Source organism: Gossypium arboreum, chromosome 5 (assembly GCF_025698485.1).
Source record: "Gossypium arboreum isolate Shixiya-1 chromosome 5, ASM2569848v2, whole genome shotgun sequence".
Taxonomy (NCBI): domain Eukaryota; kingdom Viridiplantae; phylum Streptophyta; class Magnoliopsida; order Malvales; family Malvaceae; genus Gossypium; species Gossypium arboreum.
Genome location: NC_069074.1, coordinates 26,771,361 through 26,789,037, shown reverse-complemented (window position 1 = coordinate 26,789,037; position 17,677 = coordinate 26,771,361). Strand labels below are relative to the sequence as shown.

General features: G+C 35.8%; 1 protein-coding gene across 2 annotated transcripts; it reads right to left on the bottom strand.

The window, feature by feature from the left end:
• Positions 1-1,451: 1,451 nt before the first annotated feature.
• On the bottom strand, positions 1,452-14,467 carry LOC108454108 (acetyl-CoA carboxylase 1-like). Of its 2 annotated transcripts, none has more exons than XM_017752436.2 (32): positions 14,095-14,467; positions 13,099-13,468; positions 12,527-12,733; positions 12,283-12,444; positions 12,002-12,094; positions 11,807-11,902; positions 11,491-11,664; positions 11,006-11,099; positions 10,726-10,913; positions 10,561-10,611; positions 10,439-10,478; positions 10,190-10,314; positions 9,985-10,101; positions 9,838-9,912; positions 9,704-9,760; positions 9,466-9,570; positions 9,237-9,323; positions 8,891-9,082; positions 8,630-8,818; positions 8,057-8,167; positions 7,863-7,949; positions 7,597-7,773; positions 7,273-7,350; positions 6,754-6,876; positions 6,325-6,594; positions 5,911-6,239; positions 5,472-5,709; positions 5,028-5,380; positions 4,731-4,944; positions 4,369-4,545; positions 2,097-4,250; positions 1,452-1,999 (listed from the first exon to the last, which is right to left on the bottom strand). In XM_017752436.2, the coding sequence occupies exons 2-32, from the start codon at positions 13,465-13,467 to the stop codon at positions 1,943-1,945; spliced, it is 6,789 nt and encodes a 2,262-aa protein (XP_017607925.1). In that variant the 5' UTR covers position 13,468; positions 14,095-14,467; the 3' UTR covers positions 1,452-1,942. The 2 variants fall into 2 exon arrangements, with proteins under 2 accessions (XP_017607925.1, XP_052884167.1); XM_053028207.1 differs by lacking the exon at positions 14,095-14,467 and adding an exon at positions 13,661-13,912.
• Between the last annotated feature and the right edge of the window lie 3,210 nt (positions 14,468-17,677).

Here is a 17,677-nt window from a genome sequence, read left to right as displayed (position 1 = left end):
ATAAATACAAAAAAAATCTCGGGGAAGAAATTTCCTCTCGAGTGTTAAGTAGGTTTAGATGGGTGATTGTTTATTGTGTTGATGTTTCTTTTGATTACTGATGCTTCAATAAACTATTGACCAATGCTTTTCTTACATGTGAATTAGGGTCTTTCATTGATCAAGGAGATGAAGGGTGGATGTTTCTTTAATATGTTTTGATGACTTTTTTTTTATGTTGTGTCAGTGGAAATGGAGAGTTTCAACCGATAAATTGCCGAGTTGGGTTATAGCGTGATCATTAAGGAGACTATGGAGACATTTGAGTGTTGGGTTACCTTCCTTCTTTTAGTTGAATTCCTGCTTTCAAAGTTTAATGTCGTATTCTTTTTCTTGATTATTAGTGTGTGGGGTGATGTTTTGAGTTGTTACAAATGGACGGATGTTCTCATATTGGGTTCTGCAGGCATCTTTCGACGCATTTGTGTATGAGGGTTGTTTATGGATTTGTCTTTGTATCTCCTTTTTACCCTTTTGTTAAGATTTTCTTTTATGCATAGATTAACTCACGTTTATTGGGTTAATAGTGTTGAGAGTCCTTTGCGCATGAAATACAACTTTTCAAAACAATGTTGATCCATTGGGAGGGGTACCGGTGAAAGAATCCCTTTGCATGAACATAAATTAAATTATTATATTCCTATGTATCATTATTATATGTCAGAATTTTTATTTAAAATTATGATAAATTAATTATTTGAATATATATTATAATTTAATCCTTGAAATTATGATATTTTTACTTTGATATAATGATAAAATTAACCCTAATATTGACCTCTTTTGTCACTTCAACCTGCTTTTCTTAATCACTTTGACCATTAACTTTTAAATTTAATCAAATTTCTTATTTTTAAATAAAAAGTTAAAAATTTAATGACACTAATATGACAATTTATGTGCCAATTCATATATTCTTCATAAAAATTTTAAAATTAATAAAAATATTAAAAGTTTAATAAATTTAAAAATGTTCATAGATATTTTTTAAATTATCCACTTTAGAAATGATATGCATGTAGACCACAATGCAAACTGCCATATTAAGGTCATTAAAATTTTAACTATTCAATTAGTTATTTTTATTTAAAAGAAATTATCTGACTAAATTTTGAAAATGGATGACCAAAATGATCCAAAAATAAGGCCAAGTAATAAAATTAAACATTAAGAGATAAATTTATCATAATTTTTTTAAAAATAAAGATAAAATTATTTTAATATAGAGTGATTCGAAATTTTTATAAATTATTTTATGCTATTCTTTTACCATAAAATATTTTATGTTTTAAATATTTTAATATTTATTATGTTTATTATTTAAAATGAACACTGATATTCTTCACGTGGGCTAAAACTGCTGATACAAAATGTCAAAACCTGATAAATTTGCATTCAGAAATAGGCCTTCATTTTGCTGAAAGTACCTGGTGTCTGACATATATTCGGACATGGTATAATATCACCCTTTGCAAATACATGGAAAAACTTATAAAAGATAAAACATACCTACGTTGAATACAGACTCAAAGCCAAGTTTGAGTAAACATAGATTATGGAAACTATTAGTACAAGCAAAGTTTTCATGAGATCTGCAGCAAAACCATTAAACTAGATTGCTAATGCATGATGATTTCCTAATGCCACTAAAAATCTAATACTCCATCAACTTGGACCCCCCTAAAATTACACTTACGAAAGCTATGGACTTTGCCGCAGACTCCACCATCGTCTCCAATTCTCATGAAGCCTCACGTCGTTGGACCGAATTGCCATCATAAATACTAGAATTGTTGCAGAAGTTCCACTACAGGTATGGTTTGATTATCAACTCGCATCGAGTTACCAAAATTTAAATGAGAGTGAGAAGATTGTTGGACGTTATTCTCATGAAGACGTCTAATCAACTCAGAACCTTACGGATTTCGTTAGCTATTTGTTTCCTACTTGATGGCTCCATCTGCGTTGGATTAAAACAATCATTTTCAGTTCTGATATAGACAAGAATGCTATAAAAGCAAGAAGGGATATTTTAGAAGGGAAGCAAGATGGTTTACCTTACTTAGAAGGGCAGCAAGGCCTCGGGGTAGAGCTTGCATATCCGAAGCTGAACTGCCAATATTCGTAAGCTGAAGCAATACCTTTTGGACACGAAGCTCTTGTAGCTTCTCATTGTAGTTTCTCGTATCATCCTTCCATGAAAAGAAAGCTTCATCATTAACCCAAGCATCTTCTCTTCCCTTTGCAACATTGGAATCAAAAAACCATCTCTTGATCAAGTCCATTGCAGATTTATATGACAGTTGGTCACCGGCTGCATCTTTTACAGTTTTGACCAGAGAATTCTCAGAAATTCTCCGGCGCAGTCTTCTGTAGAAGAATGAGCGTGAACGGTCCCAGTCAACAACTTCTTTTATTACCCCTTTTGCAGCCATCTTCAAAGAAGTATCGTGAAGTTCAGCAAATTTAGTGGCTATTTGCGTGTACACTGGCAACAGTTGCTTCTCACGTGATTGTATTTGCTGCTGCAGAGACTCTGCCTTGGCATGGCCTCCATTGCTGTTGGCTTTGTGAAGTTTTTCGTTCAAATTTATAAGCTGTTGGTCGAGCCTTCCCATGCACTCTATTAGTTCCTTTTTCCTAAACTTGATTTCGATTATTCCTTCTGGCTCAAGGACATTACCTTTAGCAGTGCGCTCGGCATACATTTCTATCTGGTCTGAATTTATCCGACTATCCACAACAACCCATGCCCCACCACGAAGCTCACCCATCATGGGAATGTAAACAAAGACGGGTTGTCCATATGTTCTGAGATTCTCAACAATGGTTGACCCAGCCTGAAGGATGCCCTCAAAAAGATCCCTTTGCCCGCCCGAAAAGCCTCTCCAATTGGCAAGGATGAAAAGTGGAAGCTCTTCCCTATTGAAATCCATTATTGCTTGAGCTGTTTTTGTAGCAGAATCCGGAAACCATACCTGTCCAGCTTGAGGGACGACCCTCTCATGTGAATCAAGTTGTCCCGGATCAGCAGGGATAACCTGCATCACTGTCTGCGTCTCGACAGCTACTATTCCTACAGGGATTCCTCCAAGCTTTGCCCTTCCTGTCACAACTGTTCTGGCCCATCCTTCCAGTGTCTCGACAAAGCTATCCCTGTCGAAAATACCCCCCTGCCAGTTCCCATTACTATCTAAAGTACCACAAATAGCAGCATGAGGATCACATGAAGTTTCTGGGAAGTACTCCACAGATCGTTCTGGAGGATCAAAAGGATTTAAAACGGGTATTGGCCCACCTAGATGAGGAGGAATGCAACTTAGCCAGTTCAAAATCGCTGATACCCCTTCAAGGTCATCCGAGACAGTGAGATGTACAACCCCATTTGTTGCCATGATTTTAGGTCCACCAAGTTGCATGTGGGAGCTATAAACCTCACGACCAAGAAGTTTATTCAATGCAGAGAAACCAGTCAAAATAATTGGCTGGTCAAGTCTCTGTATGCATCGCATGCCAAGACGAGCAAGATAAGCACCTATACCCACAGTTCTACCAGTCACATATGTTAAGGTAAAGGTTTCCTTGTATGCCCTTGAGTATGCACTTGCAATGGCCCCACTACCCGATAAGTTCTCTACCCCCAAACCATCCTCCTTACCCACAATAGCATCGATCACCCACCTGGTTTTTCCACTGGCTAGCCTCATCTCATGTGCAATGACAGATGATCCAATCCTTGCATAATCCTCAGGGGTCAAGTAAACATATTGAAAACCGTTCTCAGGGCTGGATTCATCGGACCAACCAACTTTAAAGCAGGCTTTGACTTCCTCAGCTACCCCAATACGGGCACCAGAGTTAGCAGCCAAATAAATTAAAGGCAGTTTCTTATTGCATGCAAGATCGGTCACGGCAAGAAAGAATGCATCCTCTCTTGGGCCAAAAGAACCAGCTTTGAAGGTAACATCATTTGCTACTATCAAAATTGTTCTTCCAGAAGGAAACTCGGGAGTTGACATTTCCATGCTCCAGGCTATCATGCCAACATCATTGAGGCCAGGCTGGCGTTCGGTTGGAATAAGAGGAGTGCCCCAGTAACCTTTTTGGTCAGCAAATACAAGTTCCGTGACCTTACAAAGACGTTTATCTTTGGGTTTTTTAAAACCTGGGATTCGCGATGCAAATGACTGTTCCAAGGCCATCTGGAATGCCTGCAAGTAGCTTCATTCTCAGTGATAAAGTTTATCTGCTACGGGTTATTGCGCATAAAAAAGGAAAAGAACAAGCAAAGTGGCCAATATGGACTGCATGCTATAGCACTGTGCTTACCAATGGAAAGTCATAGCAGTAAGTGGTACCATTTTTCCTTGCTAATAGACGTTTCTGGTCAAGAACACCCAAAGGCTTATAGTGGGCATTAACTGGTACACCATGCAAAGGACCCCTTACAGAAAGGGAATGGTATACCGCTTGGTGTTTGCTGGTATTCTCTAGTTCTCGGTATATCTGAAAGTATAACACGGCCATATTAATTTGTTAAACATATATTCATCTAAACTCCACTTTCAATGAGCTTAAGGTTTAGACTAGCTCTAGTCGGATAATAGATATAGTTCTTAATTCTCACACCATTAATCTAGAGTGTGGTGGACAATTTTTGAAGCACCACAATTTACAGGATAGAAACTTACATGCACAGTACAGGTCTGGCCTGTCACATTTGTCACTACAACTCTCCAAGCACCATTTGCTCGTCCAAAAGATGCTATCCAGAGCTTCACCTCCCACTGACAAACACCTAATTTATGCATTCTTACACCGGCAAACGCATGAATTTCCCGAGCCAGTTCTTCTAAGATCGTCTCTACTGCCTCTTCTTCTTGTCCAGCATCTATGTCAACTCTCCTGGTGCAATAGAAGAAGTTTACCGATCATGCAGCAGTGGAGGAGGAGAAAGGGAACAAAAATAAGAATATAGACTTAATTACTTGGTATAAGGCATGAGATCATTTATCTCTTGCTCTTGTAAGAAACAAAGGTACATCTGAGCATGGTCGGGCTTTAGAGTAGCATTGTGCACGTTAAGTTCCAACTCCTCCATAGCAGCCATTATGGACCGAAAAATGCTCTTTGAAGTAAAAGATATAGCCAATTGATTATGCCTCATGTCAACATCATGTCCCGAATATGCTGTAAGCCTATCATTGGATGTAGGCTGCCTGACAAGTGTTCTGAGGAACATCCTCTGGATCGGGTGTGGCTTGTCTAGAACAGTATATAAGTGCCATTGACGGTCACGTGATGGGGTATACCTTATGCCCTCGTAGCCTTTAAGCTTATCCTGGATTAAGAATTAACAATCATCAGATCAAAGGTGCATAGAAATATTTTTTTTCTTAGAAGGAAAACAAGTACCAGTTAAAATAACAGACCAATTCGAGGTATATGGATAGAGGAGGTTCTAGATGTCGCAAAAGAGGTTCTTCCTCATAATATAGTTTTTTAGCTGACCAATGAAACGAGTGCCTCATTGGTGTTCGCCCTTCATCCCTCTGTATGATACAGCTAATTACCCCCACACCAGCCGAGCGTAGACTTGACCCTACCTCTTTATCTTGAAGTATTTTCACTAATTTCTTGATTCTCTCTTGAGCTTGATCCTCATCACCACTGGAAAAAAGTAAAAGTAGAATTTTGATCAAGAAAATCTATGATTTTGTCCTACATTCAAGAAGTTATTTTTAAAAATAAAAAATCAACCACTCCAACTATTATTGGATATACGCTTGCCTTTGGATTTTAATAGGTTGTATAATTTTATATAACTATGGATTTCGATACAAGCAAATTTCAGAGGACCACTCCATATACCTATCTTGAAGTAAACTCATCTGATTGTTTATGCCGACAAGTGCAATATGGATCATATTACCAAAGGTTGTTGGCTCAAGAGATCCATGTGGAGTTGCTTTCTCAAGGTTATGAGTTTTTTCCCTTAATGCGACACTGATAATTGCAGGCAAAAATTGGAGAGATTTAATTATAACCATGGCTCCCCATTTCCTCTCACTATGTTTCTCAACAGACATTTGTTCTTCTGACCCATTCGTTCTCTCGATATGCTCTTCCAAGAACTCCCATGAAGCAATAAGACCAGATCTATGCCACTGCATACGGACACTCTCCTTTACAAGATATGGCTGGTGACAAATACAAACAGTTAAACGATGATGTGATGGTCTCGAAATAACATAAGCTGAGGCCGTGAAAGTTAAGCCTTAATACCTGGTAAAGCCTCCGAACGTATGTCTCTACAACCCGCCTCTGAAGTGTGTGATCACTATGATCAAACAAACCTATGAGAGCATCTTCAACAGCTAAAGGAGCACTAACGAGATCCTCCATTCTTTCATTAAGGGCACTTTTCCTCTTGGGCGTGTCCATACTTTCACCATCCTCAGTAAACATTTCTAATTCAGAAAGGCTTCTAGCAATGGTGGAGCGAAGTTCACTCAATTTGGTTTGTTCCAGTAATTGACTAGCCTTGAGTGCCAACTATATGCACAAATTCAAAAATAAGCCTTAAAGAGAAAACAGCAAATATTGTCCTCCAAGGAATTGAGTTTGGAAAGCCGAAATGATGAATACAAAGAACACGATAGTAAATCATATTATTGTAAGCTATTAAATTAGTAACTTAGTAAAATATCTAACCTCAGAATAACTAGTATGATTTAGTGCAGAGAATCGGATTAGTTGATCTCTATATGCAGCAGGGTTCGGATAAACCAGTTGTTCCAAGAGTCTGAGTATCAGTTTATTTTTATTCTTGACACCCTACAAGCAAAGCACAAACCGTACAGTATGAGTATGGAATATTTTAGGCTAAAATATTAAAAGATCCCCTGAACTATTCCACTTCTGTTAACTAAGCCCCTAATTTTTATGGTATCCAAATAAACCTGCAACCTTTAATCTGGACCAAATAAGCCCTTATTTCAACTGACGGTTGATAAGGGCTTTTTAGGTATAAGTTAAAAGGCTAGGGGCCCATTTTGGTACAATTAAAGATTAAGGACTTATTTGCGTGCAAAATTAATGGTTAAGGGCTTATTTGGGTTTAATAAAATTATACTTAAGTAAATTGGTAAAGTTCATGGGGGTTTTGCTATTTTAGCCTATATTTTATGATAGGAAAAAGGGCAGAAAAGCCAACTATAAAAGGGGCAGTACCTGATGAGAAAGCACAATGTCCAAAACCTTTAGTAGATCTTTCTTATACTGAACCCGAAGACGTTCGATCACATCAGCCTGTGATATCGCATTGAAATGACTTGTATAAACATGAAAATAGAATAACAAACATTCGAAAACTTGAAGGCTGTAACAAGATAGGGAAATGCAAATATGATGTTCAAAATTTAGGCATTGATGTCTCAACACTTCAAAACAAAGGCAATTCAGATTTGTATTGTCGAAAGAAATAACCATGACAAAGATATATGCACTACAGTAATACCATTATGAAGAATATGTGTTTCTTTTCGACAAAGTTACCTGGATGTGGTCACTGAATAACTCTTCAACAGATAGATACTCTTCGAAAAGGGAACGCACAATAACACGAGCATGACTCTCTCTTCCGCCTTCATATGACTTCACAAGGCTCATCAATGGTTCAATATGCCTCTCTAGGGATCCTCTTTCTTTCTCAGAACAAGAGGATAGATGGGACTGCAACCAAAGTAGACGCCCTAAGTGTTTAACTTTCCCAATACAGAAAGTGAACTTCAAGATAAGGATTGTGGGATAAGGAAACTCACGTCGAGGACTCCCTTCAATAGCTTTGCAGGAAAGTCTATATTCTGGGAGCTTGGAATCACTTCAAACCCTTTATACTTCAATTCCAGCTGATACAACGGTAATAATAAAAATAAAATCGGATCAAAAGATACACGTTTAAAGTCTCTTCCCGAAGAACCAAAGCGGAGACAAATTCTAGATAATGAATATTTACCTCATTTTTAAGATCTTTGGGAAGCCTGGTTGCCAAAACAGACATGCATTCTTGCCATTGAAGGAAAGGCAGCTCGGGACTGTCAAGGCAATTTAGCAGGCTTTGAACTACCTGTAACATGTGTCAGCCAAATTGATATCATGAATCAAATTTCAAGAATATCTAAGAATGGCTTGGACCTAGGATCTGAGCTTTTTCCATTTACCCTTCATTGAATGTTTTAACTCAGTCTTTGCTCTCTATCTAAAGGCATCACTAAGACCTTTGAACAGTTCATATTCTTTGTTATTCCTTTTTATATTTAATTGACTATTATTTTCAGTAAGCATTATTTAAAGTTTCGCTGATATTGTAGCATTCTGAACTCTTTAGTTCCATTTATTAGCCATATATTATATATCACTTGTAAAAACTTTAAGGAATTAAAAGTCGAAATCCTGTAACCCGTGGTCTGAGAGCTAGTTAGTTAAAGGCACTTAAGTTTAAAAGGCAAAAACTACTGCGGAAGAGAATTTTGTGATTCCTGGCCTATTTCATCCCCCTGAGATTACTGTGGGATAGAGAAATACTCACTTCATTGATATTATGCTCATAACCAGCGAGAATCATGCGGGCTGCATTTAAACTTGCAGCACATCTCTGATGAACTTTGTCAGAAATTGCAGTGGGCGGCCCCAGTACCGGAAAGTTCCCCTGGAATGGTTCAGTTTTCCTAACAGCTGAAGGGTCATCCAGATCCAACCTAGCAATGAGCTCACCAGCCTGCAAGAACAAGGGCTTCCTAAGTTTTCCCAAAAAACTCAACTTTTATATTTCTCATGTAGAACATATTACCTGCATTGTTTGACCTTCAGATGATTTTATTTGAATAACTCCTGAAGCAGGTGAAAGAAGAGGCATACACATTTTCATAACCTCAACCTCAGCATAAGGTGTGTCGGCATCAATATGACTACCATCAGAAACCAAAAATCTAAGCAGTTTGCATGGTGTTTCAGCCACTAATTTTGAAGGATCGTGATCTTTCTGGATAAAGGGGGGAAAACAAGAAGAAGAAAAACATAAATAATAACCTCACAACTTGTTTTCTTGGACCAAAGGAAAACGTGGGGTTGTTTTTTCCTTCAAGTTGGGTCAAGGGGAGGATGCAAAGTGTATGAAAGAAAGGGATATGTTGCACCTGTAGCAGGCAAGTCCTTCCATCAATTAGAAGGCAAGTACCAGCGGCTTCTTCCTCTGCATAAATGACATGACTTTTTCCATCCAACTATAATAAATTGAAAAGTAAGCATCAGAAGGACGGTTGTAATACAAAGACCAGCAGTAAGAGGTTCTAATAACTGCGAAAGAAATAAAGAACATAAGCAAAAGTAAAACATGTAGTAAAATGCTAGAGGGAAAATGCTTGCCTGCATCAATAAACCACCATCGCGTAATGTATGTATCTCTGCCTCAATCTCCGACTCATTCATTCTCAACCTATAACTTCCTGTTCCCCCTCTAACCATTTCAATCTAAAAACATTTTTTTTTTAAATGTTAATATGCATGATTCATCAACATGATACCCAAAATCTCTAGAATTTCTTGAGAATTAGAAAATGTATCCTTAAAATAGTGGTACAATGACATAATTGAAAACTCATACCGTATATTTGCTTCCTTCAATGTTCAAAGACACTTGAGAATGCATAAGTGATATGTGCTGAAATCAAGACCAACAGACATCAGTATGTTAACAAAGACCTACATAAAAGAAGCAACTCAGGCTTAGCACTGTACCTTGGGAGGAATTTGACCCTTTTCAAGATAACCAATATAATCTGAAACCATAGCTGCACTGCTGGCCGATGCTTTCTGAGATAAATAAACAGTCTAAAATACTTACTCTATGATAAGAACATTGAATGCTGATATATGAGCACTTACATAGAGAGCTCCGGCAACAACTGAAAGATACCACGGAGGCCTTTCTGCTCTAACTCGCATGGCAATTCTACTGTCCAACCAACCAGTGTGGATTTTATTTTCTCGGTAATCTGAAGCCTGTATAGCATTTTAGCTGTTAGTGGTTGGTAGTCCTAAAGTCATACATTTTTATAACGAAAAACGATGGTTCATTTGATAAACATACATGTAAAAGGTCAATTGTGTAATCAACATTTGTACGAATTTCTCCACGGATTTGAATTTCTTTCAACCCAAGAACCATGTTTGCTATAGCAAGAGCTCTGGATTCCCCAAAAGCAAAGACATGTCCTAATGTAATATTTCACTCTTATCAGAAATAATGATATCTTTGTAAGGAATAACTATATACAAAGCGGCTATCTTGTCCAAAAACATTCATAGAAAAATCGAAATTTATTAGTGTAATTCTTACCAAATTGAGAATCTGAAAATTCATGAATGCCTCCTCCAGACTGTGAAGTATTATTGCACAATCATTGTATTAAGTTTTAGATTCTGTAAACCAATATTTTTTTTCCGAAAAATAAAGCTTACCTTGACAGAGAAGTAAGCCCACACATTTGGCTTGCTTTTAAAACTCAACTCCTGTACAAAGTCATGGAGCTCAATACAAACTTAAAAAAAAAAATGAAGCAAAAAAAGAACCAAATGAGATATTTGAAGTACAACTTATTTTTTTGTGAACTTAGTAAGGCTGACCTGTACTTTTCCGCTGGTAGGTTTAAAACCATCATCAGGATCCTCACTTGTCACACGCACAGCTACACAGTGACCTTTAGGCATTGTTGATTCAGCCTTGTCAAAATCAAAACAAGTGGCAACAACAGAAACTTTTCTCCAAGAATCATAACCTCCACCATGTTCCACTCCATAAAATCTCCGTATTTCTAATCAAATCAAGCACACAGATATCATTTACGTAAATTACATGATCATGTGAAAAAGGGTTTACAAGAAGTATTGAATGTTGGCATCATACCAGGAATTTGCCATAGAGGAATACCCATCCCGACGGCAACCTGAGCAGCTGGCAGATTCACTTCAGCAATCCACTCGGTTACAGGGTGCTCCACCTGTTGCAAAAGCTTTTAATTATTGATTATGTAAGGAAAGTGAGAAGGCAAAAAATCCGTCCGCCAAATAAATCACAAGATTCTTCTTAACCTCTTTGAACCAAAATAAGTTAAGAATCCACCAACCATGTTGTAGAATAAATCTACACCCTTTGTGGTTGTAAAACTGAATGCTTTTATAAATGGTTATTTTAGCTCAATACTGATTCCGAAACCAGCTAGCACTTGTATTTACGTCCTTTCCAAATGAAGATACAATTAATACATTGCAGAACCACACTAAAAGGATAAAACAAACAGAAAAGCAAAAGCACAAAGTTGATTGACCGAATGTGGCACCTAACTCCATATGACATGTTCTAGAACTATGGGTAAAATCGTTATGACATACTTGTAACCGAGGGTTGAGCTCTAGAAAGTAGTACTCGCCAGTGTCCATACTGTAAAGATATTCAACAGTTGCAGCTCCAACATAATTCACACATTTAGCTAACCTTCTAGCTGCCTGCTCCAGCTTTTTTACTGTCTTCGATGGAGCTACAGTGATTGGACCCTCCTCGATAATCTATTTCACATAAAGAATGCTAATGTCAGATCTTGTTAAGTCTCAAATATGATGCAACTGAAGCATTAAACTCCCTTTGACTGGAATCACTTTTGTTATGTAAGACTAACATTCAAATATAGCCTCAAAGAAACAAACTGACCTTCTGGTGCCGCCTCTGAAGACTACAGTCACGGCTATGCAAAGCAGCAACATTCCCATACTGATCACAAAGTAACTGGACCTCTAAATGCCGGCTCTAATTCAGGAAAGAATATATATACCAAACAGTTTTGTCAGAAAAAAATATCTATATTCCTGCCACTTCTGTGAAATGAATCGTCACAGAAAATCTCACCTGTGAAGCAACTTTCATTATAAATATAGGTGAACCTGGAACTTCGCCTTGCACTTGCTTGAATAGTGCCCTAACTTCATCATCACTATGAACCTAGAAAACCAAACATCACAAGGCATGCAAAAACTTCAAACCAATTCGAATAATATGAAAAGTGCTTAAATAAATGATAATTTTACCAAAATAAGAGCAGTTACTTTAAAAGGGAATTAGCTAGAGCACTGGATATAAGTAAAAATTGCAATTGTCAGAGAATCAAAACATTGCATGAATGAATGAACCTTTCTTATGCCTTTACCGCCGCCACCCCAAGATGCCTTAATCATTGCGGGATAACCAACAACTTGACAACTTGCAATTGCTTCTTCTGTTGTATAAACGCATGCTTTACTATATATTTCATCTGGAATAGAAACTAGGCAACTTTCAGCAGGAATTTTCACCTGGAGAACAGGAATGTAGCACTGTGCATGAGAAACTGCCATGGAAAGGACACTTTTTAATATTCAAAAAGAAGATAATTACATGAGAACCACTCCATGGAAGGGTGGGTACATCTGCTGCTTGGGCAATCAATGATGAACCAATCTTATCTCCCAATGCTGCCATAGAAACAGATGGAGGCCCAAGAAAAATGATTCCTTTTGCATTCAGTGCATCAGGCAGCTCAGGGTTTTCTGATGCATGACCCCATCCAGGCCAAACCGCATCAACATGTGTTATCTCTGCCATCTGAGTAACACATGATATGATTTGACAAAAAATATAGAATTTCATCATATAATTAAACATAGTAAGCGGGAACTAACTCCAATGAACCTTTAGTAGCAAGAAAAAGAAACCTCCGTACTGCTTATCAGTTCTCTTACAATGTCCTAGGACTTTACATGCAAACATCTGTTACTGAGCTATTGACATCTATGAAGTCGTATGTATCAGAATCATTTGGATGAAAATCAATTATTTAAAGCAAGGACATCATAAGAGTGGTAAATTTCCTTTGTACTTTAAACTAAAACAAGCTTTTTGAGAGGCAATTCATCAACATAAGAACAATTCGGAAGCAAGCAAATGTTACCAGAGGTCACTATACACACCTCTACAATGAGCTGCACATTGGCGTAGTTATTATTATTTGTCCCCCCGGGAACTTCCACAAACTGGTCGGCAATTCTAATATGCTCTGCATTGATTCTCATGTCCTCAGGAGTAGCCATTGCCACCAACAGGATTGCCTTTTCGGTACCAAATGTTTCATAAGCCCACGTTCTAATACTACGTATAAATTTGGCAGCTGCCATTCCATTGTTCGCAATTAAAATGCTATGGATCGGCTTTTTCCCTCCAAGCGCAGAACAGAATTCATCTACTTCACATATTGTAGCCGGGCTCCGGATTGGCAATACCCCATTTACGTATCCATTATTTCCGCCAGACACAGCTGACCTTCTTTGGGCCTCAGACATACTGCATATCATCAAAAACAACCATCATCAATGGGTGCAAGGTTTCAGTAATGGGAGTCTAATTCTGAATTGAGACTTCAAAAGTAACTGTGATTCTTTAAACATATAAATGAACCAACATCATGATCAAACAAATTTAAAGTGAAACCAAACCAAAAAGAAATGCTATGAAGCTATTTTTGGTTGTGCATACCAGAATTTGGTATGATCAACACTGTGAACTTTTCCCTTACACTCTGATAGCTTATTTTAGTGAAGATGGTATAAAAATAAAAAAAATCAAACTTTTAGTGCTAAAGATAATAGTTTATTCGTGGTTGATTCCACTTCCAGTAACCAAAGATGAAAGATCACATAAACATTTCATTTCAACAAAAGCATAACTTCAGAAAGCAAAACAGCTCATCATTAAAAACTCTCCAAAAGTTAAAAAATTATTGTTTACCAACCTTACCAAACTGAAACCTCAATCAACAAAATTACAAACCCAAGCGGCCTAAAAACTCTTTTTTTTTATCAAACTTGACAAAACAAACAAAATCAATCCAAAAAAATGTCTTGCTTAAAAAAAAAAAGAAAAGAAAATCAATACCCAATTCTGTAAACAACACAAGAATACTAACAAACCTGAAAGAAAGATGAATTTCGTTCTAGGAAAGTTGGGATAAAAACAAAAGTGTATCAATTTACGATATGGGCATGAAGCATAACTTCAGTGTTTCTTAGTGAATGGAAACAAAAGGAGAGAAAAACAAAGAAGAAATGGTGAATGGGAAATGTTAAGAGAGATGTACATGCAAAAGAATGTAAGAAAAAAGAATCCTTAAATAAGTAGAGCAGTGATGTGGTAGCATAGAGTTAGGTTAGTGGTAGAAGAAGGTGGGTGTTTTTTTCCGTAGAGGTTTGAAGTAACGGCCCTGTTTAATTAATTGTCAACTTGCACGTGGTATCTGCCCTTAACTCCGCCTTTATTCTCTTAGATAGCCAAAAATATGAACCAAATAAAAAGAATATATAATAATATTGCCAAATATCAATCAAATTATCGTCTCACAATCCACATCTAAAATTTGTATTCCAGGGATTCATACTTCGTCACTAATATATGAAGCCATTTAAGTAAAAATATATGTATCACCTTCGTTGATACTTAAGTTGGAAATCCATAACTTTAACATATATATTTAACATTTTATTTACCTATTTAATCTTATGTAATATTATTATTTAAATAATTTTTTGTTTTTTAAATTACATAATTCAATTTAACTGAAGTTATTTATTAAATTTATAGAATTAAAAATGGAGGGTTGATTCTCAAAATACGGAATAAAATATTCATAAATGTTGAATTTTATAATTAAAAATTACTTGATAGACCGATTTTGAAAATTTTATGAGAATAGGTTGATTTTATGAAAACACAAGTGAAATAAGGAAATAAAAAAAATATTGGTGCTATCACTTTAATGTTGACGTAATTGGGAGCATTTTTCTACTTTTTACTTAAAAATATTCTAACTAAAAGCGTTTTCGTTAAAATGACCTATTCTCGTAAATTTTTTAAAAATTAATTTTTTTATAAAAATCGGCATTTATAAGTATTTTAATCTAAAATAGGAAAAAAAAATAAGTTGGAAGGTTCCATTGCCAATTGCCAGTAGGTTTGATGATAGGAGATGACGTGCCTTGATCTCCGTTTCATGATGCACAATTTGGTGGTGTTGTCCACCAACCTTCTGCTTATGTTGTTTTCATTCCATTTTATTGCATGAAAAAGTATATAGTAAAATTAAATGAATGATATGAATCAATTTTCATTTTTCTAATATTATATTGCATACCAAATATTAACCTTTGAAAATACAGACACAATTAATTTAATGCTTGAATTGAGATTAAAAAAAAAAAAAAAGGAGTTTGCATTCAATGAATCATTGTGAAGGATAGGATGACAAGGCAATGATTAATTAATTGGCCAAAGGATTTGTAGTCTTATAACTACTTTTTGTTTAGTAAATAAATAAAATTGGATGGTAATTAGCAGTTGCTTGTAACTTTCTACCAAAATCAATTAAATTTCTCAACTGTATGCATATAATAATTGACCTTGCAGTGCACACCTCTTCCATTTCATCTATTTACTTCTTCAACCATAAATTCCTTCCTTCGCCTTTAGTATATATGATCCATAAAAGGCCGGTTTTACTTTTTAGATTCGCCATTTTGCAATTCATTTCATTTTAAAATAATAAACGCTAATTTTTAAAAAGAAAATGATGGCAAAATAAATTGTCTCTGAAGCTATGTTTGATATAAAGATTAAGTTCTGAAAAATAAATGTTGAATTTAAATTATAAAATATTTAATATATTATTTAAAATTTAAATTTAAATATAATTAAATTATTTGATAAAAGATAATATAATCTTAAAATAAATAAGCTATAAAAGCTTAACAAGGCCATGTCATGATAGTGACATGAGTGTGTATATATCATATATACAAATCACATATAATGTATTCCGATGAATTAAAATTAAAATAAACACAAAAATACAACAAATCCAAGGGCTGGTAAATTTCAAACTTAGGTCATGAATATTAAAAAGCGTCAAGCTTGCCAATAGGACAAAGATATCATTGACCTTTCCCAATGTCCCAACAATTGTGTCTCTAATCAGTGTATGTATATTAAGCAATTAAAATAATAATTATAACATTGTATAAATATATTTTTAAAAAATTTGACGAATATACCTAATGCCCTATAGAAAAAGAATTACATGAAATAATGAAATAATTAGCATGTTAATGAGTACAAAGAAATAAAATAATGAAGAATCCGTTCCTGACAAAGCCATCGGCACCAGAGCAACTTCCACTAGATCAGTTAACGGTGGTGCTTGGGCAGTCGACGGTTCTAAAACAATAAGAACCTTGGGTGAGTATGGAAAGTTACAACAATATAAATCAACATATATTCAAACATAAATAATATGACATACATACATAATTATTAAGCTTCATCTATTAACAAAATATCCACGTAAAAGCAAATAGATGTGAGTGTGTAAAACAGGAAGAAGCAAGTGCCAGGAGCTGCAACAGGCGAAGTAGATAGTACTGCATTAGGAAAAACACCAACACTTTCTTGTAAAAAAAAGAGACGATAAATAGGTGATTTAATTGTTATTTACCACCGCATTTGTTGATTGGAGAATCAAAAACTTGACAAGCAGAAGGCAAAGTAAGGACTTTCGTAAATTTGAAATCGGCACTGTTTTGCAAAGCTACACAAATGCAATCGAGGTTAGATTGCACTACTGTTTCAAATCCAAAACAACATGAAGGAATCGGACTGTTATCGGTGCTGCCTTTGATTAAAAACAAAAAGCAATCCGCCATATCATACATGACAGTGCTGCAAATCTCCGAAGGAGCTAATGACGACCACGCGGCTACAAGCTTTGGATTTGGAAAGCATATCATGAAGATGCAAATAATAATATTTTTTGTCGAAACCGTTTTTTTAAAAAGTGTCGACTTGATTTTGAAAAATAAACGAAAATTGGGAGTCGCCACCAATCCTTTTTTATTGAGATGTGACTATAAAACATTTTATTTTATTAAAATGTTGATTTTGGCCTACGAAATTCAAGAAAACAGGTTTGGGAGTCGGTTACGTACGAGGAAATATTAGCACCCTCGCAGCGCCCAAAATTGGTACCTTATTGATTAATTAATGTCCTAATATCAAAATTGTAAAAAGATTTTAGAATACAATCCCTTTTTTAAAAAATGTTTGGATAACTAGAAGTGGATATTGAGATTCTCTTGTTCCGAAGAAATAAAATATCGTATCCAGCACGTTAAGATGCGACACTTCAAACCCTCGATACCAAGATCATTTCCAAAACTCATGCATTAAAATTTTAAAAGGATATTCGGTTATTCAGTCAAACGGTAAATCGAAACCCAGCATGTTAGAGTACGATTTCTCGAATTTCCAAACCTGAAATATTACCTTTATTAAAGAATCCCTTTTTATGAATTTGGTGAAAATTAATGCAATATTTGAAGTCACATACAATATTTGAAGTCACATACAATATGTGATACAATGTTATGATAACAATGATAAAATTATAAAAGTGGGTACAATATTAGTAAACAAATCTCGATAAATGAAAAAGCAATAAAACAGAGG